Here is a 26681-nt window from a genome sequence, read left to right on the forward strand (position 1 = left end):
ACTGGTAGAAGAAAAGTAACAATTATGTTGGGGGTGGTGTTGAATATTTGTTGGAATTGGGCCAGAAATTATCCAACCAAGAGTGGTTTTTTGAATGATCGGTAACCCAGGACCAAGTTTGATTTGTCCAACGCTTAAAATATCCCAGAAAGTGTCAGCTCCAATAAGAAGGTCTACTGGACCAGGTTTTTCAAAATTCTGGTCAGCTAGAAGTAATTTTGTTGGAACATTGAGCTGGGAACGATTGATGTGTATGTAAGGTAAATTACTTGTTATGTTGGGCAAAATTAGACAAGATATTTTTTTCGAGAAATTGTTAATATCTGATTTAAATGTTAGTGATGTCCGGAAGTTAATATTGTGAGTTAATTGATTAATTCCCGAGATCGAAGTGTTGATTTTTTCCTTTGAAAGTTGTAAAATATCACAAAATTTCTCAGATATAAAGTTGGATTGACTTCCGTTGTCCAAGAGGACTCTGCATTTATGTGAGTTGCCGAACTTGTCAAAAACGTTAACAACAGCAGTTGAGAGTAGAATATACGGTTTAATAGCAGTGTGAACACTTGAGCTTATATGATGTGTTGAAGAGAAGTTAGAGGTAGAGGTAGATTCATTTGACTGCAGCCCAGTGTTTGGAACATTGGAAGGTAATGAAGATTGAGAAGAATTGTTTTCTGTGGAAACTGAATTTGAGGATTGTGAATTCTCGAAGTGTAACATAGTGTGATGGATCTTTCCACATTTTCTACAACCAGTAGAACGACAATCCTTAGTACGATGGCATGTGCCGAGACAATTAAGGCATAAACGTAGACGTTTTGCATTGTTTAACCTATTAGTAGGATTTAGTTTTAAGAAGTCAGGACAATAATATATTTTATGTTCCTTGTTACAAAAGTTGCATTTAAACCTATTCTCTGTGTTAGAAACAAAGGCTCTTGTTTCAGACTTATTACCTTTGTATCGTGGTGAATTTTGATCCTGTTTATTATCATTGTAGTTGTCTAATGACTCTAAGATACGACATCGTTCTTTTAAAAATTTCAGTAAATCATCTAAAACTGGTAGGTTGTCTTTACAATTTTGTGACTCCCAAGAGCGTCTTGTTGAGTTATCAAATTTTGTTGTTAACAAATAAATAATCAAATCATCCCAGTGTTTAGTGGGGCGTTTTAAAACTTCTAAAGCACGTAAATGTTTTTGTGTATTGTCTAGAAGTTGTCTGAGACCTTGATTTGATTCTTTTGTGACTAGTGGTAGGTTAAAGAGAGCTTTAATGTGATTGTTTACAAGTAACTGTTTATTTTCAAATCTTTCGATCAATAAACTCCAAGCAATGTCGTAGTTTGCATCGCAGACTTGCAAAGATTTAATAGTGTCGGCAGCTATGCCACGTAATGACAGACGTAAGTAATGAAACTTTTGTACATTGGAAAGTGAAGTATCATCATTAATAATAGAATTAAAACTGTCGCGAAAGAAGAGGAATTGATCAAACGATCCATCAAATGTAGCTAGATTCAATGGAGGTAACTTAATGTTGCTTGTATTTGTAGGCCTAGCTGCTATTGAACCATTGACACTACGTGAATCAGACGTTTCAGTAGGTCGTCTAGATAAAATAAGTTTTTTGATGTCAGATATTATTTTAAAATATCTGTCCTCAAAAGTCTGCCTTTCAATGGCATGTATTGTGTCATAATTTTCCTCGCAGTCAGGATCATCAGTTTCAATAAGCAGCTGAACCTCATTAAAAACATCTAAAAGCTCTTCGGCTTTGGATAATCGTATTTCTAAATCTACGAGGTCGATAACTTCATTATTTTCTACACTTCTAAAATATGTTGTTAAACGTGTAAGAGCACCTTTAGTGGCCATTCTCTTTGTTTTGTTTTGGTCTGACATTTTTGACAATTTGACCAAAATTTATGAGGATGCAAAATAATTAAATATTATGTATGTATGTGGCGTATATTATTATACAGATATAAACAATCAAAATGTGTTTGATGTTTAAAGAAATAAATATTTGATCTTCGATGAATGTAATTAAATAAAAAGAAATGATTTATTCAAGTGCAGAAAACGGAAATAAATGTTTTGTAATTCAATTATTATGTACGTAAGAATTATTATTAACGTTTAGTTACGATCTGTCAGAATAAAATAAAAAATCAGCTAGCACATTCACAATGAATACGAGAGTAGGTAAAACGTCAAATATGTCACTATTCGAAATAAATATATTAATTTAGATTGAAACTCATGTACTTAAAATATTTATCAAATAGAGACTGAAAAAATGTGAAATTATAAAAAGGATTCAGTATTCAGTGTTGTAAATAATGTAGCTTCCTGGGGTTGATACAGCGGGTCAAGTACGACGTCGGTTCGTAGAATGTAAAGCTGCTATTTTCTTTTGTAGTTCTGCTGGCACTGTAGATTCGTTGTTCAAAGGACCAATAGATGTGGGTGTGGTGAAGAATTTTCAGAATTTCACGTAAATTTTAATACAACAGATCTAAAACAAATTACAATAACTTGAATGTAAGGAGTAAAAATGTTCGTTCATCGAAGCGTTGTTTTTGTGTGTATTCTCGTCGTTATGTACTTTTTCGTCACCCAGTAACCCTGGCAAATGAACTTGGGTCACTTCGTTCGGCAATCTTCGGTAATACGCACTTGTACAATAATTGGCAGAGTCTAATAAATTTCAAAGTCAATGTACTTAACAGTGTTATCCTTTTCTATTTGTTTCAAATGATTTAAATGTCTAGCATTCCTTTCCCCAGTTAGCTGCAGCTTTCTGTATGGATGCGTTAGTTGTTGTCCTCAGTCCTTGGGGTCTTCTAACATTATTGTCACAAACCTGGTCGCATTGCTCCTGTAGTGATCCTTTCCCAAGTTAACATGATCCTTTTCTAACTTGGCTGCCCCGTACAATATCATTACACAAATAAATATTAAGCTCACCAGGTTTCCGAGTTGAACTGAGTCGACTTTTCACCGTGCCGAGTTTTCGACATCATTTCTAATGTCTTTTTCAGGGCTTCCTAGGTCTCAGTGGCTCGAGTCCCCTGACAATACACTCTTCACTACTCACTGCACTACTATAGTACTATACCACTATCGATCGCATCATTTTCTTTATTCAAATAGGTAAAAGAGTAGAGAAATTGCTCTTTTTCTGATGCAACATAGTCATATGTTATTCACGTTGACACAGGATATATCTTTTGTGTCAAATGTCACTCGGATCTAATACGTTTAAACAAAAATATCAAGATTTCGACAAGAAATTAATTCCCCAAGGCATAACCGAAGTACCAAAGGGTTCAGAGAGGACTACATATATCCTGCTGGCTCTATGAAGCTCTATGTCGCTCTTTCATCAAATCTTTACCATTACTCTTCAGAAATTTAGGATTTTGGCTATCAAATGTTAAATTGAATAGCTAAAAATATGTTTTCCACAAATTAGTTATAGCTACAACACAAATACTACTGGAAATGGCAGAGATGAGAGTACTGAGAAGAATTATAGGAAATACACTGAGAGATCGAAAGAGGAGTGAATACATTAGAAGACAATGTAACGTACAGTGTATAAACGAATGGACAGTACATAGAAAAAAAGAATGGAATAACCAAATAAGCAGAATGGGGGAGACACGTGTGATGGTCAAAATAGCAAGAGATAAATCACCAATGGGTAGGAGAAGTATCAGCCGACCGCGCAAAGGATGGAATGACAACCTTCCATAGAGGTATCAATCCGCCATAGACAAGACGGAAACGGCGGGTTCGTTGGGAAAAATATTCCCATGAGATATTTTTGCATAATCACATTCGTGAGACATCCCAGAATAAGGTTCAAGAAGTCGCCCACGAGAAAAGTGGACCAATTTTTTTTTAACAATTTTTTTTAATCAAATTGCAAAAATCAATATTTTGGCCCGGACTAATTTTTTTTAAGTTTTTTGGACCATTCTGGACAAAAAAGGTCTCTCATAATTTTTCTCTAAAGTTAATATTTTTCGAGTTATAAGCAAGTTAAAATTTGAAAAACGCGAAAATGGCCATTCTTAAGGCTTAATAACTCGGTCAAAAATTATTATTTTGAAAGTCAGAAAGTGACTAAATCAAAGTTTAAAGTCGCCGTTACATGATCCTGAAGAAATCTGTGTCATTAATTTACTACTAAGCTGTTATATTTAATTAATAACAATGTTATATTTATCGTATTGACGCTGCTGTAAATGTGAGTGCGAGTAAGATGCACAATTGGACTGCTGGAATAGCTTCTCTCTCGCACTCAGCATTTACAGCCCCGCACATGTGCATGGCGCTTATTATTTTTACTCAAAAATAACAGCTTAGTAATAAAATAATGACAAAAATTTCTTCAGGATCTTGTAGGGGGGCTTCAAACTTTGATTTAGTCATATATTGACTTTCATAATAATAACTTTTAACCGAGTTATTAAGCCTTGAAAATCGCCATTTTTCGTTTTTTTCAATTTTAAATTGCTTATAAGTCGAAAACTATCAACTTTAGAGAAAAATTATAAGAGACCTTTTTTGTCCAGAATGGTCCAAAAAATTAAAGAAAAAATTGTTCGGGCCAAAAATATTGATTCTTGCAATTTGATTAAAAAAAAATTGTTAAAAAAAAATTGGCCCACTTTTCACTTGGGCGACTTCTTGAACCTTATTCTGGGATGTCTCACGAATGTGATTATGCAAAAAAATCTCATGGGAATGTTTTTCCCTTCGAACCCGCCGTTTTCGCCTTGTCTACCAATGAACAAGCAAAATTGCTTATAAAGAGAAAGAAGAAAAAAAAAACAAATCAATTAAAGCTGAGGATAGCAAAATGAAAAAGACATGTATTTTAATTTAACTTTTCATTATAAAACTGTAAACACACACGTCTGAAATACAGAAACAGTACCTATTTAGTTTCTGTTATTCAAATGTAGTTATTACTCTAATTATGTACGTTACAGGGTTAATTAACAGTATTTTATATTAATATTAGAAATTGCAATTAATGGGAATTAAAGCTTCGAGTTTACTCTTTGTTTTACAACAAAGTTAAATAATTATTATTGATAATCACTCAAACAAGCTTAACTTAAAAGGGCATATTCAACAACAGACCATTATTATTATTAACCACAAAGACTATTATTGAAAAAGATATTAAATGATATTTCCCAATGTACTATTGAAATTATTAATATTTTAGTAATATATTGTTCACTATAATATTTTGAAAAAGCATTTAATTCTATATACAATAAACTATTGTAATAATTGTAGAATAACCGTCCAATTGAAATATCTGGTAATAATATAGATGTATCAATTGAGATTTACTAAATACACTGCGCGTCGAAGAAAACGGGCCACCCATAAAATTTTGATATATATTTTTGATGTCTCGAATTTCGTAAACGTGTTGTCCTATTTAAGTGATTTTTTTAGTGTGTTATAGCCTTAGTCTTACTATAATATTGTAACTATATCGCTGTAATAATATTGTTGCTAGACAGGTAAATTTTCATTGTATACCTATGAGGTGTACTGAACTGTGTTTTTTTCTTAAAGTTCACCAAACCCTATGGAATATTCTAGCATTTATAAAATACTGAAATTAAAACCCAACTGTAGCCTCAGGTTTTCTTATCATTATGTTTTTTGATTCATTCGTTTATGTTGGATAATAAAAAAGTTAGGTACTTTAACGACTAAACATGTTCTTCATCAATACAGGGTGTCTCTAAATAAGTGCGACAAACTTTAAAGGATAGTTATGGGGGTATAGGACAAACCGGTTTCGCTGTCTACAATTTGCATCATCTTCAGGTCTCCTATAAAAGTAAATTACATGCTACATGGTTTACTGGCTTACATAGTTCTTTTTTTTTTGTATCATGTAATTTACTTATACCGGAGCCTGAAGATCCTGTGCAAACTGTAGACAGCGAAACTGGTCGTCCCATGTAAATAATAGACTAAGAGCCGCTATAGTTGAAATGTCTTAATCATTTTAGGCACGATGGGACCCTATAACTTAAATAGTAGAACCTAAAAGAAAACGTTTGAACACTGTGCCGTCACTTTTCAGTGGCACATGCGTCGACAGTGGCGCATCAAACTTTCCACTTATGGAAGGGATAAATAAATTAAAAGTTACCCTCCCTTACTAACAGAATTAAAATTTTCTTATTTTTTTTTAAGTTCTATGTGATTAACACATAGGATTCAGCGTAATTTTAATCCACCACCCCCTTCCCCCTGCCCCCACCATCAAAAACTTCATTTTTCGTTTTTATTTTTTTTTTGGTGGGATGCTATCAATTTTAAAATTTCAAAAAATTCACACGCATAGCTGAGGCTTTTATAAAACATGCCTATTTTTTATAGACTCATAGGTAAAGTGTACATAACCTCAAAAAATTAAAAGATTGTTTTTTTTTTCAAAAAAGCGTATAACTTTTTTTGAGGAATAGCTGCAGGTCTAATTTTTTCTTAATCTTGTGTGTTTTATCAAACACTATATTTTTAATTTTTTTCAGATTTTTTTGTAAGGCTCCCCACCTTCAAAAATCCGAAAAACTGTTTTTTGGGGGGTTTTAGGGGATTTTCCCTATTTTATAGACTTCATAATATATCAAATCAATTTTGTTTTTATAGGTTGTATGTAACATGAAGTAACCGAGTCCTTTAGAATATTTAAAAATCAGAAAAACACATTCAAACCCCCCAAAACCCCCTTAAAAACAGTTTTTTGGATTTTTGAAGGTGACCAGCGTTACAGAAGAATCTGAAAAAAATTAGAGATATAGTGTTTGATAAAATACACAAGACCAAGATAAAATTAGATCTGCAGCTATACCCAAAAAAAAATTATATACTTTTTTCCAAAAAAAATTTTTTTTAATTTTTTTGAGGTTATGTACACCCAACCTACAGGTCTATAAAAAATAGACGTGTTTTATAAAAGCCTTAACTATGCGTGTGAATTTTTTGAAATCTTAAAATTGATTGCATCCCACCAAAAAAAAATAAAATCGAAAAATAAAGTTTTTGATGCTGTGGGCAGGGGGAAGGGGGTGGTGGGTTAAAATTACAATGAATCTCATGTATTAATCACACAGAACTTAAAAAATGAAAACAATTAAATTCTGGTAATGAGAGAGGGTATTTTTTAATTTATGTATCCCGTCCATAAGTGGAAAGTTTGATGCGCCACTGTAGACGCATGTGCCACTGAAAAGTGACGGCACAGTGCTCAAACGTTTTCTTTTAGGTTCTACTATTTAAGTTATAGGGTCCCGTCGTGCCTAAAATGATTAAGAAATTTCACCTATAGCGGCTCTTAGTCTATAAATGATTGTGAGAACGTCTGTTATTTCATTACTTACTTATTAGTTTTGTTATATTAACTAAGTAACCAGTAATATATTGCAACCTGTTACATAACAACTTTTAATTCAGTATAATGACATTGACATTATCACAAAAATATCACATCTTTACTATAAATAAAAACCTATTATGCGTTATTTTGTTTCAGGAACTGGGCTGAAAATATTAACCAGTCAAAATGTCACCCTACTGGTATAGAAGTCAAAACTTCCGGAACACGCAGGCAATTATCAGGTAAATAAAAACAGCTAGGTATACTTTTAACGTGTATTTTTGTTAAAATCAGCATCTAACTTTAGATGCTCAGAATTTAGTTCAAGTAAATCGGTGTTTATTTTACCAAGTGCATAATTTTTGGACGATCCTGGTGAAAGAGAAAGAGAGTGAGGTCGATTTAAATCCTTTCCGTAATAAACTCAGAAAAACTGGGGAATTACGAGCACATAAATCGCCAAATTATTGTAGGTTGTAAATAAGGCGAATTAAGTAAATTGTGAGTAAATTAAACGAGCAATCTGGATGTCAGATTGTTAAATTATTATTCTAATCAAGGTACGATTCTGAAAAAAAGACAACAGTGCACAGGTTTCGCAAATGGATTGGTGTTCCTAACTTGGTGATACATAATTCTGGTTAACCTGGTAGAAATAAATATTTAAATAATTGCATCGTTGCAAAACAGATTAGGAGATCTTTCCAATGAGATATCCCTTGACGTCGGTTTTTATTTAAAAAATATCGTCGATTACGTCATTACGCCAACATTTATGACGTAATGTCTAACACATAATAGCCATTCTTGGACATTCAAATATTAAAATTGACATGTTTTAATATTGTATTGAAAAGTGTTTGTTTCTCAAATATTGAATTTATTTAATGGATTTGCATCATACTGCATATATTGTTCGTCCGCTATAACTTTTCCCATGCGTCGCGATTCATTTTCAAACAAATTAAGTCAAAACATAAAGTGAAACGTACGCCGATGTGTGTAGTATATAGTATACAGTATACAAAATGTATATACACATCGACGTTCGTTTCACTTTATGTTTTGACATAACTTGTTTGAAAATGAATCGTGACGCATGGGAAAAGTTATAGCAGACGAACTATATTTAGTCTTGCCTTTAATAATTTCGGAGTCAAATTAAAATAAAACTTTAAAAAGGGGTAAACCCTCTAGTTGGCTGCATACCATCGATAAAACAGAGTAGTAGAAGTAAACACTTCTATCGTATATTGGTATATGAATTTATTTTAAATTCTTTAAAAATTATCCAAAATATAATGGAAAATCACAAAAAACACAACACGTTTTCGGTCTAAACTGCTTGTTATCAAATTAACTTGTAGAACGTGTAATTATGATTGTTAATAAAAAATTTTCATATAAAAAAAATAAGTCTAAACAGACCATTTTCAGTGTGAACCTAGAAATAAGTAAACCATTTAATTTTAAAGCAAAGGGTAAAATTTTGACTGTTAAAATATTAGAAAATGTGGTTACTTCGTCCAATGTACAGGTATTTGATACTAGCTACGGTAGAAGGTATGAAAACCTTTCAATTATCTTTATTTCAACTTCAGTTACCTTACCAAAATTGTAAGGTTTTCATACTTTCTACCGTAGAGTCTCAAATACCTGTACACTGGACGTAAGTAACCACATTTTCTAATATTTCAACAGTCAAAATTTTACCATTTGCTTTAAAATTAAGTGGTTTACTTATTTCTAAGTTCACACTGAAGATGGTCAGTTTAGACAGAAAATGTTTGATGTTGTTGTTTGTGATTTTCCATTATTTTTTTAAATTTAGGGTGAATTTTAAAGATTTTTTAATAAATTTATATACCAATATACGACAGAAGTGCTTCATGCTAGGTTAAATTAAAATAAATTAAATAAACTTTTTCCGCTTATTCAAACTAGATCTCTGTGGCTTAATGTTTGAGTTTAACGAATGGAAAAATTCTCTGAATATTATAAACGTGCTGGAAATATTTAAAAGTTTAGAGTTTTCGAGTTTACGTTTTCTAGTCTAAAGTTTCCTGGCTATTCAGAAAATCTGCTCGATATTGGTAGACAATTTTTTACATGGAAATTTAACTTTGAATACTGATGAGTGTAATCGAAGTTGAAGAGCCTTTAAACTAACATTGGTTAGAAATATATTTTAATATGTTAAGTATATAAGTACAAGATTAAACTTTAATTTATATAAGCTATAAATAAACAATATAAACTCTGTCAATAGCAAAACCGATGTCTGTTGAAATATAATATCGTATTGTTTTTTTTTTCTGAATTTACATCTAGTAAGTAAGCCTTCTTTGTGTGGACTGTTCTGAATCCTGTTCTCGGAATGACTGGTCTACGCGAACTATGCCAAATTCAAAATATTAACAGGTGGATAAAAACAAGAAAAAAACTGGAATGAATATGTAAACCAAATAGGACCAGATATATTAGCAAACATCTGTAAAAACAACAAGCCGTATAGCAGAAGACCCCTTGGAAGGCCGCCAAAAAGATGGAAAGACAATGTACAGTCAACAACAACTGAAACAGAATAAGAGGCAGACAAACAGGAGTAATCCTAGTCGCATAAAGAAGAAGGAGAAAAAGAAGAAGGAATGGCTGATCGAATGACTCATTGTGACATTTGCAGACAGGCCTTCTGCAGACACAGGAGTGTTTTCCTGTGCTCTCTATGGTAGAAGACAGCATAGCCCATCAATTTGTGTTCTCAACCTCCTTCTTGGTTTAATTTATTGCCCGGGATGAATAGATGGAACAAGAACCTCCACTGATTCGTCGAAGTGAGCTTAATTGGTTCATAATGGATAATCGGGCAGGTGCTGGAATAAATGTTAGCAGAATCGGATTTGAGTGTAGCCAGGCTGTCAGCTTCTATGCATCAATCTTTCAGGCCCAGATTGTTGTGATCTTGGTATGTGGTCAGGAGATAATAGGCAGGACCATCTCTATCTGCTGTGAGAGTCAATATGCGGCTTTGGAAGCGCCCAAGTCAGGTCTAAGCTGATTCTTAGGTACAAGGGAGCACTGGCTTAAGTTGCGCTGCTAAAGGGGCTAACTTGGTATGGGTACCGAGACACGCAGGTGTAAAAGGGAAATGAAGGCGCTGACGCTGTGGCAAGACAAGGCTCATCCACTCTGCCTGTGGGATTCGAACTTGTAATTGAAATGCCCTTAAGTACTGGTCGGGATAGTCTCTTTTACGGAGGTTCCAGGACTCCTGGGACAGTTATGCAGGTAAGAGTTTAGGCTCCACATAGTGGGTTTATTCAAAATTTTTACAGTGCAACTTCTTCTAGATCATATAAGATGTTCTCTGGTGGTCAGCATGCTTACCGGCCGCTGTAGACTCAGGGGGCACTTACATCTTTTTGGATTGGCGGATGGTAATGGATACCTTATATGTAATGAAAAGGAGGAAATCTCCTCACATGTCCTCTGGAAGTGCCAGTTACTGGCCTAACTGATGTGGCAATCCCTAGGCCTTTATGTAACCGAGCCAAATGAGGGAGTACTCAGGGAGGGTTTTTTGTAATATTGATACAACTCGTGGCCGAACCTTATTCTCCTTAATTTAACTTATTTATTGTTTATTGTAACCTGATAAATGTGCCGAAATGCCATAAGCTGAATATAAAAATAAAAACACACTTTATAACGTTCGGTTTAAAAATACTACTTACTTACCTTGCCACCAATCTGAAATAACCGATCATTTGATGTGCCGGAAGCAATCTAATTTCCCTTTAAATGAATATTCTTTCCCCATTTTATTCGATACCTTATTGTATTTACGGGACGCACCAGTACTCTCCGATAGCGAGTCTCCTCCATAAAATCCTCTCTTTTATTAGACATTGATTTCTATACGAGAGACGTGACAGGAACAGAATATATAACGGCTTTTTAAAAAGTTCTGTATAGCAAAGTTTCTGGAGAGTAGCCAGTGGTGTCCTCTCTATTACGTAGCGATGTTGTGGAAATTGTTTTTTTAGAAATGACAATATACGGGGTGTTGTAGGCATATAATAGAAAAAATAGTCGATGAAAAGCGGTTTAAAAAATATGTCATAATGGAATCATTGTAGCCTAAAAGTCTTTATTGCTATTAATGTTTTTTAATTTTTCTAAATTGCGCTTCAGTTTTCCTGCTGTTTATGCATTTATCATTTTTATTTTATTCCATCCTATACAGTATTGTACAAGAATTCATCTGTACTCATTAGATATCTTTTAAAAACACCCGTTGCTACCAGCTTGTACTCATGCGAGTATAATAAAACAACTTCAACAGTGAAACGACTATTAATCATTCCACCCCTCGGATAAGGGTTAACCACCCTTACCGGGAGAAGATAGCCCTAGTAATCCTGGACTATCATATGGCGATCCTGCCTTTTTACAGGGTTTTCTTACATTCTTTCACTATCTCATCTATTGCAGTTATAAAAAGTACTTGGCTTAAAGTATATCCTTGTCTAACTCGTTTCGTTGTTTCAAATGGTTGCGATTGCATATTTTGGGTTCTTATTGTATGTACTGTTGTGGATCAATCTATCAATCAAAGATAGAATAAAAATTTTAATTTTTTTTAATATAACGCGGGCACATAAATTTGATCCACCCAGTACATTGATTTGTAACTATTTATTATAAGTAGTTTTTAAGAAGTGATTTATCGTAAGTAAGTTTTTTCCCTGAAAAATAAAACATTAGGAAAGAAAGTGATATGAATAGACCATAATTGTTCAGGGTATTTGGAGATTATAACGGTGTTTTGTTATGCATGCCACAGTAATTAGTTCTTAGGAAATTGAGGTAAAGAAAGTTTGGAATTTTAAATATGTTTGTTTAATGATAGGAATATTTAGATAATTATAATTTCCGAAAAGTCATAAGTTGAGTCGGAATATTTTTGAAAGAATGACTGTTTTGTTTTCGAATGTAAAGAGAGGAAGGTGGGGAGATAAATGTTTCTGATTGGCTAGGCACTTTGGAATGGGGAAAGTTTTGTTTTGAATGTTGAGATAGTTTTGAAAAGAGGAAATCATTATGTGATTGGCATCGCTGAAGAGCAGTCAACGTTTTCGTGGATAGTTAGATAGCAAGTACCAGTGGCTGTTTTGATAGTGGAGAATAGAGCTGAAAAGTGGAACGAGAGACAGATCAAATTGAGACGAAATACCTCTTTGATTCTGTATTACTGTGAGAAGGAGAGGAGAGAATTTTTGGAGTTTGTGTTTTGTTGGAGAATTGGTGCTGGTATGCTGATAGATTTGAAGCTTGAGAACGGAGAGGGCTTTGATGGGTAGCCTAACATAGTCAACGAGGGAGAGCTGTTTTGGGTCAAGAGAAGACATCAGAGTGAGTGAAGCAAAAGGTCAGTCAATTTATGTGAAAGATATTTTTATGTTCGGAAACTTAAATTTTGAGTAAAAGCACATGAATTAAAATTCCAATATTTCAAAAAGTAAATAGGAAGTATAGGTAATTTGCGAATACCTAAATTTGTTTGTTTAGCTTGTTTTATCAAAGTCATCGGGAACAAACCGATGAATTGTTTTTTTAACTAGAATAAATTTAAGTGGTATAAATTTCATTCGGACAGCTGTGTCCACAGGTTTTAAATTTGATCGATTTTTAGAGTATTGATTTTGATAATAAAATTCTGTATGCTTATTTTATATTTCTATTTAATTCCTTTTGCTAATATTTTTCCCGATTAGAACCAACTAAGAGATACTGAAACCACGAGAGAAGATAAGTATAACATAAGATAATTTAGATATTTTTTTCTATTATAAAAAGGCACCTTGAGATTTTTTATTAATTTTTTTGTATGATTTGCGACAATTGGATAAGTGATTAAATAATTAATTGGAGTAATCAAATAAAGATTAAGTGATATTAAAGTAATAAAAAGTAGATCATAACAGTACATATTGTTTTCATATAAATATGTAAACTTTTAGTTGCATCTATCAAAGCTTCTCTTACTTGTTTCTTCTTCAGGGTCTCACATAATATATAGTTTTCGTTTAGATTAAATCAAATGTTTTCCGTGTAGGTATATACCTAAAACTTATGTATAGTTCTTTGTTTTATTTTGAGGGATTTTCTATTACCTATTGCATAGTGAATATAATCTTCGGTATTATGTGTTATGTCATTTTCTGAATTCGCTTTATACGTCCTCTAGTTTATCTTCTATGTCTGTTTTGATTTTTCTTTATAGTTTTGACAGTCTCTTGTATTTTCCTTCTTGTGTACTGGTACAATTTATTGCATTTAACCATTCTCTACGCAATTTTTTTTCGTCCATATTAGATTTAGGATGTACTTACAGTCCGTCCAATTTACTTACCGTTGCACGTCATTATCTACGTTAGAGATCCAAGTTGACATTATTGCCCAATTACAAAACATTCTTGAATTCATTTTAAATCAAATACATCACACAATTTTTGCGGAAGTGGATTATACAGCAAAACAAATTAATATTCAATGTAAATAAATAATACCTTTGGAAATAGAAAACAAGAATTAAGTTTAATCTTACGTTAAAGTACATAATAAAAACAGTAAATATAATGAAACAAATACTTATAGTAAAGAATATAAACAAATATGAAGTGTCATCATCGCAACTGTCAAATAAATGTTACCAATTTATGCCAAAATATCACCTTCGTTCGATTATAGTTACAGTGTATTCCGAACTAATGTGCTTCATAAAAATGCTTTATAATCCATTTATACAAATTAAATGAAAAATATTATTGTGTATTTCTTTAAATTAACATTAGGTTTGTTCTAGCAAACAGTCAAACTAGTCAGAAACCGTCAGCAAACAGTTGGTCAACGAGAGAACATAATACAGTCACCAGTGCTATCCCCTCTACTCCCGCTGGCCCACTTTTCGCTGATGATTTCAAACCGTTTGAAACTGATGCTAGAACAAACCTATTGATAGAAATCTTTAAATATTATTTCTACGCGTATATAATAAAATATGTCTAGTGGCTGTAATACCAGTGTACTCGGCAAAGTGATTCTAAAAAAGAACACACCTACTGCCTAAATATTTCGTGTTGGTATCATGTGACGTCACGAGATATGACGCGGAAGACGTGCAACGGTAAGTAAATTAGATGGAGTATATGTATAATAATCTTTTCTTTGCCTTTTCTCCTATACATTTTAACATCTGTGGACTAACGTCATCGCGTCCAAAAACTTTCCCAGTCTTTGTCTTTCCTAGTGCTTCCTCTAGTTCTTCTTCCGGTATAGCTTCTGTTCATCATCATCATTGGCTCTACAACCAATGAAGGATTTTGGGCCTGTTTTAGAATCAGCTCCATTCCTTCCTATCTTTGGTTTTCCAATTTCGTACTCTTAATGTAAAGTTGTCTTCCCCCTGGTCCTTAAATCGAGCTCTGGGCATGTTTCCTCCCCTCGATCTTATAGCTTCGGTTGCCTCCGTGTTTTTCTGATCTGAAAATTGCGTTGTTTTCTTTTTCCATTGCTTTTCCTTGCTCTCCGTTCAACAGTTCTTCGTAATATTCTCTCCATCTTTCCATTATACCGTTGCAATCGGTTAATATTGTTCAATTTCTGATCATTATTTGTTTTAATTTTATTTAGGTATTTGTTGCTTCGTAGGTTTTTCGGGGTTCTATAATAGGCTATTGATTATATTCAAAATAAGATAGCTAAAAGGAACTACAACGTTAACGGGGTTTTATTATTTCATATGGTCAATGGACATCTATATATGAAAAAACTGCGGAGTGCTACCATTTAAAGGGGTGCGTTTTTGAGAAATGGGTGAATTAGTCCCTGGGCACAGGTTACATTAGTGTGAGTTCTATGCACTTTTGGTACAAACATATCTACATAAAAATTGTTCCTGGTTAAATTTTATATCTAAATATCACTTTTTAAAGTCAATTATACTTTTTTTTACAAAAATATATTCAAAAGAAAAAGCACAAAGAAACCCAAAAGAAAGAAATTTTGTTTTTTGTCCCATAACTTTTGTCCACGAGGATATAAGTATAGACATTGCTTTACAGAAAAAAAACCTACATATTTCTTCTTTAAAATGTTGTTTAGTAAAGGTAATTAGGATTTACAGTTTTCGAAATATGATTTTTCAAACTTCGCCACTCACAGCAATTTTGGGCAATTTTCCTTGTTATTTCGCAAATATTGTTCTGTAACTTTTTTCTACGTAACGTTATGTATATGCAATGTTACATGTAATAGGAATAGAAATCAATTACCTTTAAAATGGTTTACTGTATAACGTTGTACGACTTTTTTTAAAGAGATTATGGTTTTTCAAGGTTTTATACTTTTCACGATTTTTTATAATGCAATATAAAAATAAAATAATATTATTATATAATATATTATATATTATATAATATATTATATATTATATAATATTATATTATATATTATATATTATATAATACCTAATATAAAAAAATCTTATTTTTTACATTGTTTTACGATTATTTTTGAAATTTCTCATTATAATTTTTTTTCTTGTACATGAATATACTATATATTGCTCAATAAAGAGGGCTTACTTTCTGTTCTTTAAAATGGTGTATCATCTATATTTAAATACATAATGGAAACCGAGTGATTCTTTGATATTTTTTTACCTGTATTATTTAAAATTATTTCTTTTACAAAAATTACATAAACATTAGTCTTAGAAAACATCACTTTAGTTGATGTTAAACATCACTTTGAAATTATTTAAAAGTTGATTTTTAAAAAATTTTCAAAATCAAAGTCCATCTCTTCGTAAGCATTAGCTTCAATATCTTCCTCTGACACCTCAGTTATCTTAGAGTTCCCACAATTAGTACCCATGCACATGCACCCTTTGCAGAATATTGAACAACTAATTTCTATCTTCCTACAACCGCAGTTTTTTGTACATCCTTTGGTACATTTACATGCTATTTTTTCAAGCAAAGCTTGTGGTGCAGGAGCTTTGACAGTAAATATTGGAATTAATCCATATTTTGAAGTTTGCCCCCGGCCGAGTCAAGCGGATCCAAAGTATTACCTATAAAAAATAAGATTCAATCATAACACACAATCACATAAAAAAGTTATAATGAGGAATTTAAAAAATAATCCTAAAATCAAAAATCGTTGCAAGTACTTATTACATTTTGAAAAAGCATATCTTATTCAAAAATAATCCTAGAACTTTTTATAATACACCATTTTAAAGTAAACAGAATAAGCTTTCTTTATTATTATATAATATATACCTAAATGTAGAAAAAAAGTTATAATGGGAAATTTAAAAAATAATCGTAAAAAATATAAAAAACTCGTTAAAAGTATAAAGTTTTGAAAAAGATAACCTCTTTGAAAGAAGTTGTACAACATTATACAGAAGAACATTTTAAAGGTAATTGATTTCTATTCCTCTTACATGTATAAATGCATATGCCTAAAGTTACGTAGACAAAAGTTACAGAACAATATTTGCGAAATAACAAGGAAAATTGCCCAAAATTGCTGTGATTGGCGAACTTTGAAAAATCATATTTCGAAAACTGTAAATCCTAATGACCTCTACCAAACATCATTTTAAAGAGTAAATATGTAAGCTTTTTTCTGTGAAGCAATGTCTATACCTATATCCCCGTGGACAAAAGTTATGGGACAAAAAACAAAATTTCTTTCTTTTGGGTTTCTTTGTTCTTTTTCTTTTGAATATATTTTTGTAACAAAAAGTATCTTTGACTTTAAAAAGTTATATTTAGATAGGAAATTTAATCAGGAACAATTTTTATGTAGACGTGTTTGTACCAAAAGGGCATAGAGCTCACCCTAATGTAACCTGTGCCCAAGGACTAATTCACCCATTTCTCAAAAACGCACCCCTTTAAATGGTAGCACTCCGCGGTTTTTTCATATATAGAGATTTATTGACCATGTGAAATAATAAAACCCCGTTAACGTTGTAGTTCCTTTCTATAGTACATAATCAATAGCCTATAAGACAATTTTATATTTTCTTTACTGTTTTCTCCCATTTTTTGTCATTGACTATTTCTTAACTTTTTTAACTTTAATTCTCTGTACTTTGTATCTTTCATATTTTGGTTGCGTTTTTTCTTGGTAGGTATTCTTTCCACAATTTTTTCTTCTTTCCTTTTAGTCTGATTTTTACCTCCTTATTCCACCATAGTGTCTGTTTCTTTTTCATATTATTTCTGGAGATCCCACATACTATAGTTGATTTTTTAACCAAGAGGAGTAAACTAAAAATACAGATTCACACCCAAGAAAGTTACTATAAAAGTCACCAAATTCATCTTCTTTTTTCGTTGATCATATCAGCCTTCGATGATAATCTATACATATTATATTATACTAACACATCGCTAAAGAGTTCTAAAAACAACTGTTTTTATAAAAAAGTAGACTAAAAATCTTAAAATTAAAGGAATAATGCAGAAAACACAAAAAATCGCCGATATACTTAATTAACCTATAAAATGACAGAAGTGCTAAAATTCCATAAATGTCATTAGTGTCAAAATTTAATAACAGTGGAGTAAACTTGCCTGTGGTTGGACCAATTAGAAACAAACATTACGGCGCGGTAAATTTGAATCACTCCTCTTGGTTAAAAAACAAACAATAGTTTGCTGTGGTTTTAATAGCATTTCTTAGTTTTCCCCATTATTCTTCTAGTATTTATGTTACTGCTCCTTCTTTGTCCATTTTCTCTTCCCTATATCTGATTTTTGTTATTTCTTCTGCTATTTCCTTGTATTTCATATTCTTGTCTTCTGTGCTTTTTATTTTATTCCTTTGCTGTTAAATATAGTTTCCAGTAGGTAGTGATCACTGCCTATATCATAGTTTCTTCTCGCCCTTACGTCACTTATTTTGCTCCTCTCTGTTTTTTGCACCATAGCATAGTCAATGATTGATGGTTTGGTTCTTGATATGACTTCTTGTCTGATTTTATTTATCTTTTTGTGTTGCAAATGTGTATTCATGATCATTATGTTATTGCGTTGATTGATATATTGGATTATAATATTTTCCGTTATAATATTTCAATCAACGGTTATTGTCTAAACAGAATTCAAGTAGTAGTTTTCCTTTATTGTTCATTTTGTCTTCTGCGTATGCGTATGGTCCTATAATATTATTCCATTTTTCTACTTCTCTTCTAACTCTATTATTCGTATCTACTGTGATTACTATTTTTACTGCACAATCATTTTTATTACTTCTTGCAGTTTGTTCCAGAACTCATTCTTTTCGTTTTTTTTTTGTTGCATCTTCACCAAGTGATGTACCTAATTAGGTTTGTAATTGCTTCCTTTTGTAATCATTGTTTTAAAATCAAAGAGTTATTCCATGAAATTCCCAATTCAGTTCAAACCATAAGAACGAACAAACTGAAAACGATCTTTACCGTAATTACCAAAAGGCAGCCCATTCTTTGTTCTAAATATATTAGACAATTGTTAATCTCTTTACAACTTGTTTTTACATGCTGAAAAGTAGGAATGTCGCTCGAAGTTTGTTAAATACGAGCTTTAGCATATTATACTTATTACGATTCCGTGATAGAAACTCCGGAAAGCGAATCGACAAAAGGCTTTGTTAATAGAATGCCAACAAATGGATGACGTATGCGAATGTTTCAATAATAACTTTATGTGAATGTACCTATTTTAAAAAGGACTAGTAGGATTTCTACAAATCAACAATAGAATATTTTGCAATGGTGAAGCGACAAAAGCTTTTGTGTAGCAAGAGCTTTCGAATAGTATAAAGATTAGTCGATATCTACTGACGCGACAATAACAGGGTAACATGATTTGAAGTACAAAATATGTCAATCGCAGATGGGCACAAAATGTACAATATAAGATGTCAACAATTTGAAACAATACATTCAACGGGAAGATAAAAAATTTCAAAACTTTAAAAAGGGTAAACCCTGTTGTTGGCTGTATACCTCCGATAAAACAACGTAGAATGAAGTAAACACTTCTGTTGTATTTAGGTATATGAATTTATTAAAATAATTTAATATACAATATAATATTTAATATACAATACAACATAAGTGTTTACTTGATTCTACGTTATTAAAAAATTTCGTTTAACTAATAAAATGACTTCACCTTAATCGTGCTACCTATAGTAAAAACTCAGGAATTAGACCAGAGGGGAATTAAAAAAGGACCAGAGAGACTGTAAAGCACGTCTATTGCCTCCAAGAGGAGGGGGGAGGGGAGAGAGAGAGAGAGAGAGAGAGAGAGAGAGAGAGAGAGAGAGAGAGAGAGAGAGAGAGAGAGAGAGAGAGAGAGAGAGAGAGAGAGAGAGAGAGAGAGAGAGAGAGAGAGAGAGAGAGAGAAAAGAGTCTTGTTCATGCGGCAACGCAAGAACAAGACCAAGACCAAGATCGATTTTGGGCAACAATAAGTTTAAAGAGAAGAAGGATCTTTTAGATCTATTGATGAATGTTTCCATTCTTCGAGTCATCCCATTGCAGTTTGTGTTTATTGTCTCCCACATGTCTACATAGTTCATATCTGTTAAAGTCTATCTTTTAAAATTTAAATGCATATTCATTTATTGTAATATTTAGTTGTTTTGAAGTTTCTCCCAAATTAAAGTTTTCAAGAATTATTTTATAAACGGTATGCTTGGGTCTTTTCTGTTTACGGTGAAGTTTAGTCTTAAATGAAATAAATAATTAGGAGTTATTCAAATACCCTTTGACTATTCAAATACCATTTTATGAACTACTTTTTACCTCACGAAAACCAAAACAAAACAAAAAACAAAAACTCACGAAATACTATTTAATCTAAAAGTGGACACATCATAAATAAATCAATAAACCGTAGGCTTAAAAAAGAAAAGCGGATAAAATTGTTGAGATCGTCGCTTAGAATTTTCTTTTCCGAACATGTCTTGAGAAAAGTTAGGATCAGTTAGTAACATGAGAGGGCAATAAATTTATGAAATTTTAAGGGATAAAGTGTTGACAAATTGCTTTTAAGATGGACATCTCGTAAAAGCATCAATGGATAGAGTTATGTACGAGGGTTTTTATATATGTTATTGGATCTGTCGTTGCTGTTATAGTACGGAATTCGAATATAGGTCGATTTGTACCCATCTGCTTGCCGGATGAAACATTTTTTTATTAAATTTTATACATAGACAAATAATATTTCTAGCATGGGTTGCCTATCAAAATCGTGTCATAGCAGCTATCCTTAAGAGGGGGCCGTAGGGGTTGAAATCAATATTTCAAGCACATTTTTTTTTGAAAGTATGGTAGAATTATTTTATTTTTAAATTAAGTAGGCATATTCACTATAATTAATATATTATTCAAGGAAAAATAATGAAAAATAAGCAAACGGTGGCAAATTTTTAAAGAAATCTCAAAAAACAATGAATTTTACGGTGGAGATCAGAACTCATCATTGGATCATGGTAAATAAAAAATTCAAAAGATTGCATTAGCTTATGAGTCTGTCGAGTTTTTTAGTTTTATCGAATTTTGACTTTTTGGTATCATTCAGTAATCAAAACAACGAATTTTTTTGCAAAAAAGGGTGAAAATCAACATATTTATTATTGTTAAAAAAAATAGGCATAAAACAAGAAATATCTCGACAGCGTTACCTCAAGGAATGTCTAAAGAAAATAAATACAAAATTCCAGGTGGGTCAAGTAGTTTTTGAGTTACTAAGAAAATGAGAACAGCCGTTGACCGTTGTTCCCTACGTTCAAGCGTGCTGGCGCGAACCTGCTGCAAAGCGAGTCGAAGGTAAAGATATTCAACACTATCTCCCTACCTCCCTACATTCGACTCGCTCTGAAGTAAGTTCGCGCCAGCGCGCTTGAGCGTAGTGAGAAACGGTCAATAGCTGTTCTCATTTTCGTTTGTAAATTACTCCGCGATTCAAGAACATATTCCGGTGTGCATCACTTTACGATTTGACATTGTAAGGCGAAAATAAATCGTTTTACAAGGGTGGCATCAAAAAATTAAAGAGGCGTTGAAATGATTGCATCCCTGCTAAAGGAGGTTATCTTGATGAATAAAAAATAATTTTTGCAAAAAATGTTGTTCTACTAGTTATACCCGGAACTGATTGTTTCTGGCGTAATGATATGCACTTTTAATAAAACTGTAGAAAATACATTGGAAAATATTCAAAATTTTAAAGTAAATTGTAAAATATCCATTTTTGTAGTATGTATTGCAAGTGAATATACTGTTATATAATTTTATGGGGAAAATTTAGAGAATTCATTTTATGTCAAAGACCACGAGATCATAAATTTTCATCGCCCTATATATAGCCAAAATTTGTAAATAATATAATTAGTCGTAAGCAGTGTTTCGTGTGGAAAAGAGGAAAAGCGTGCTGATAAAGATTCTACGAACGGACTTAACAATTCAAAACAATGGAACTAAATTACGATCGGTTTTAGAAAATGGATGTATTCGCGGTTGGAGTGAACAATAGGACGTTTCTAAATGGTTTCCTCGAAAGCAACGACGGTAAACAGATTTGTTTAGTTTTAGAGTAGAGGGTTTTTTCTAGGATATAAGAAAGAAGTTAATTTTAATATCTCCTGGAAATTTGACAAGACAGAAAATTTGTATACAACACTATTTGTTCTTAAGAAATGAAAGTGAGGAGCTAATGTTGAGAGAATGCTTGTGATTGTCGAAAGAGACCGATGGAGGGAGAATAGAATGGTTGAGTCTGAGTTTGATGAGGGAAAAAGATTTATTGCGTAATTAAGATCTGAAGAGACCAGTTGAGTTTGGAAAGTAGTGATTTTGTGTAAAGTGGTTAATTTGGTGGCGGTGTAAGCAGATTTCTGTTGAGACGAAATCGTGATCGAGTCTAGAAGTAAAATCTCCTCGTGTCCGAATAGATTCCAGTTTTCTGTCTGGAACAAGTAGCCCGTTTGTATCAATGTTGTACAAGATATCGAGCTGAGAGAAAAAATCTTGGAATTATAAAGATTGATATTGTTTGTATCGAGTCAGAGACTAAATTGAGGAGAGATTTCAAGCGAGTGCTGTTTTGTCTGGGAAACAGTTTGGGAAAGAAGAACAGTTTCAGCATCCGAGGAGCACGTGTGGGAGAAACGAGGACAACACAATCCATGAAAAGAAGTTAAGAAAATAGATAAGGTTAGTCAGATTATTTGTGAAAAAAAAAAGTTGTTTGATATTACATACCATATTTGCTTTTTGTCAATTTAACAGTTTTACAGCATAATTTATTCATTCATAAATTTATAGAGGACATAAGTAATCTATTTAAAAGGTAAAAATTAAATTTTGTTTTTTTTATAATAATAATAAAACAGTCCACCGAAACACTTAAATAAAATTTTGTTAAAAGAAAAGGAGATAATATTATAATAATAATAAAACAGTCCACCGAAACACTTAAATAAAATTTTGTTAAAAAAATAGTCCGTTCTTTAACGGTAAAATATTGCAAAACCTCTAAATTTTAAAGAACCGCTTGGATTGACATGAAATTTGGCATACACATAGCTAACAAGTCAAAGAAAAAAGTGATATTGTGCCGATATGTGCTTTTGCGCTGGGGGTGGTTTTCACCCCCTTTTGGGGGTGAAAAAATATTCGTCCAAAGAAAGTCAGGAAATGGATAAACTGGCTAATTTTAAGTAACTTTTGTTCTATAGAGTTTTTTCACTAAGTCAATACTTTTCGAGTTATTTGGCAGTGAATATGTTTATTTTTTCAACAAAATAACCACGCTTTTAGACGGTTTTTCGCAAATAACTCAAATAGTAAGAATTTTGTCGAAAAAACATTCTTATCAAAAATATAGCCTGTAGAAAATTTAAAAAAATGGTGTATATATCATGTATCTACACTTAGCAGAAGCAGAGTTATTGCTAATGAAAAATAGGTTCATATTCGTCAAATTCCAAATGGAAGACTTTAACGTGAAATAACCAAAAATGAAGCACATTTCGGGGAAAACTCATTACAACTTATTAAAGTGTTTAAATAAAGCTTCATTTTTGTTTTATAAAAAAAATTTCTAGCATCAAAATTAAACAAGTTACGCTCAAAATAAAGTTAGTCCCTTTTATTTTTGGTAAAAAAATCGGGAAAATCACCCCCTAATTATTATCTTAAATGAACGTTACGACTTCACAAGTTTCTTGACTCGTGTATATGTATATTGTTTATATGATCTGTAAGTTTCATCGGCTCAAAGTCCTTATTATTGAAAGGGCTGTAGTTAAAAGGGGTTGAACAAGTCACTGATCACGAATGTATGCAAATTTAGAAACACCAAATCTTAATCAATTTTTGTCCAATAGAAAAACAAAAAAATACATGATATTCAGAAAAGCAAATCTGACTTTTTTTGTTTTTCGAGATTTTTTGTATATCTCTAACAATTTTTAAGTTATTTTGAAAAAAGCATATTTTTCAAAATTTAAAAATTTTAAAAATTTTACTCAAATTTTTTCAAAAATAAGCACTTTGAACCGATGAAACTTACAGATCATATAAACACAACATAAGTAAAATAATTTGTGGAGCGGTAACGATTAATTTCATTTAAGTTGCTAATTAGAGGGTGGTCTTCCCGATTTTTTTTTTGCAAAAACAAAAGGGACCAACTTTAATTTGAGTGTAACTTTTTGTAAAAACAGAAATAAAGATTTTTTAAACACTTTAAAAGAGTTAAAATGAGTTTTCCCTAAAAGTGCTTAATTTTTTGGATATTTCACGTCGAAATATTCTATTTGAAATTTGGTGAATATGAATATATTTTTCATTGGCTATAACTCTGGTTCTACGAGATCCAGAGACCTAATGCGTACACCATTTTTTTTACTTTTTTATAGGCTATATTTTTGCTAAGAACGTTTTTTTCGACAAAATACTTACTTTTTGAGTTATTTGCGAAAAACCGTCTAAAAATGGGGTTATTTTGTTGAAAAATGAACATATTCACTCGCAAATAACTCGAAAAGTGTTGACTTGGCGAAAAAGCTGTATAGAACAAAAGTTACTTAAAATTAGTCAGTTTACCCATTTCCGGACTTATTTTGGACATATATTTTTTCACCCCCAAGAGGGGGTGAAAGTCACCCCCAGGGCAAAAGCACACATCGGCACAATATCACTTTTTTTCTTTGACATGTAAGCTATACGTATGCCAAATTTCATGTCAATCCAAGCGGTTCTTTAAAATTTAGAGCAAAAACCGTGAAAGAATGGACTAAAAGGAGATAGTAGAATTACGGATTATGTATTTTTAGTAGATAAAATATTTTTACGAGAACAAAGTTTTAGCATACATTTTGAATCTTATATTTATTTATGGTATAGTGTATGAATAAATAATACTTATAAAATTTATATGATTGTGAGCATATTTATTTTCCTTGTTTTGTCCTGGATAAAGTAAGCAACGACCAATACTAGAAGCCACAAACTAAAGGTGATATATTAAAATCAGTTAGCCCTGAGAACATTTTTTTATTGGAAAGATTTATTAAATTTTGGTTTTGTTTCCATGAGTAGCAATTAAAATAATTAATTAATTAATTGAATTGATAAGATGCTGATCAATCTCATAACTGAGAGAAAATATAGAACTTAATAATACATACAGGGTGTTAGTAAATAAGTATGAAAAATTTTAAGGGCTAATTCTACATGAAAAATTAATGCCAGTTTGCTCTATAAACATATGTCCGCAAATGCTTAGTTTCGGAGATACGGGGTGTTGAAATTTTTATTTCAAACTGCCAATTTATTTATTGCTCTAAGATCAGTTGAGCCATGAAAATGAAATTTGGTGAGTTTTAAGAGGTAGTTATTACGAATTTCATGACATACAATTAAGAATTTTGTATTCATCATTGGCGCGCCTACGGGCAATGGTCTGAATTATTTTAAAGAAAAAAATAGTACGCCACTGAGATATTTCGAATTAGAAATTATTTTTAAATTACACGTCTAATTTATGATAAAAAACCTTTCTTGCCTTTTTTTCATATGATGCACCGTTTTATGCAGAAAAATAAAACATCTTATCGCATATTTTTCATTTCTTAATACATCATCAATAACTATCCAATATAATAATACTAAACTAGAACAATAACAGAAAATATTACTAATACCATTTCAACTAGGTACAAAGCTGCAAGAAATGTTTAAAATGATCTGCTTTGCAGGTAACAGAAGAATTTTATATTCATCATTGGCGCGCGTACGGGTAATGGTCTGAATTTTTTGAAGAAAAAAATAGTACGCCACTGAGATATGTCGAACTAAAAATCATTTTTGAATTCCTCGTTCAATTGACGACAAAAAATCTTTCTTGTCTTTTTTTCATATGCGGCGCCGTTTTTATGCAAAAAAATTAAACATCTTAACGTTTACAAAGTATTTGAACTAAGTTTCTATGCATATTGGAAACTACCTCAAATACTTGGTAAGCGTTAAGATGTTTTATTTTTTTGTATAAAAACGGCGCCTAGTATGAAAAAAAGGAAAGAAAGATTTTTTGTCGTAAATTGAACGAGAAATTCAAAAATGATTTTTAGTTTGACATATCTCAGTGGCGTACTATTTTTTCTTCAAAAAATTCAGACCATTACCCGTACGCGCGCCAATGATGAATATAAAATTCTTCTGTTATCTGTAAAGGAGATCATTTTAAACATTTCTTGCAGCTTTGCACCTAGTTGAAATCTTATTAGTAATATTTTCTGTTATTGTTCTAGTTTAGTATTATTATATTGGATAGTTCTTGATGATGTATTAAGAAATGAAAAATACGCGCCAAGATGTTTTATTTTTCTGCATAAAAACGGTGCATCATATGAAAAAAAGGCAAGAAAAGTTTTTATCATAAATTAGACGTGAAATTTAAAAATAATTTTTAATTCGAAATATCTCAGTGGCGTACTATTTTTTTCTTAAACAAAATTCAGACCCTTGCCCGTTGGCGCGCCAATGATGAATACAAAATTCTAAATTGTATGTCAAAAAATTTGTAATAACTACCTCCTAAAACTCACCAAATTTAATTTTCATAGCTCACCTGGTCTTAGAGCAATAAATAAATTGGCAGTTTGA

General features: G+C 31.9%; 1 protein-coding gene across 3 annotated transcripts in view; it reads left to right on the top strand.

Annotated features, from left to right (window-relative positions):
- Positions 1 to 26681, top strand: part of LOC126879961 (serine-rich adhesin for platelets) — a 960737-nt gene that overhangs the window by 727455 nt on the left and 206601 nt on the right. For all 3 annotated transcript variants that reach the window (XM_050643380.1, XM_050643382.1, XM_050643381.1), the window contains one exon: positions 7589 to 7674. In XM_050643380.1, the coding sequence (XP_050499337.1) occupies positions 7589 to 7674 (86 nt within the window). The remainder of the gene's footprint in view (positions 1 to 7588; positions 7675 to 26681) is intronic.

Source organism: Diabrotica virgifera, chromosome 2, assembly GCF_917563875.1.
Source record: "Diabrotica virgifera virgifera chromosome 2, PGI_DIABVI_V3a".
Lineage (NCBI taxonomy): Eukaryota > Metazoa > Arthropoda > Insecta > Coleoptera > Chrysomelidae > Diabrotica > Diabrotica virgifera.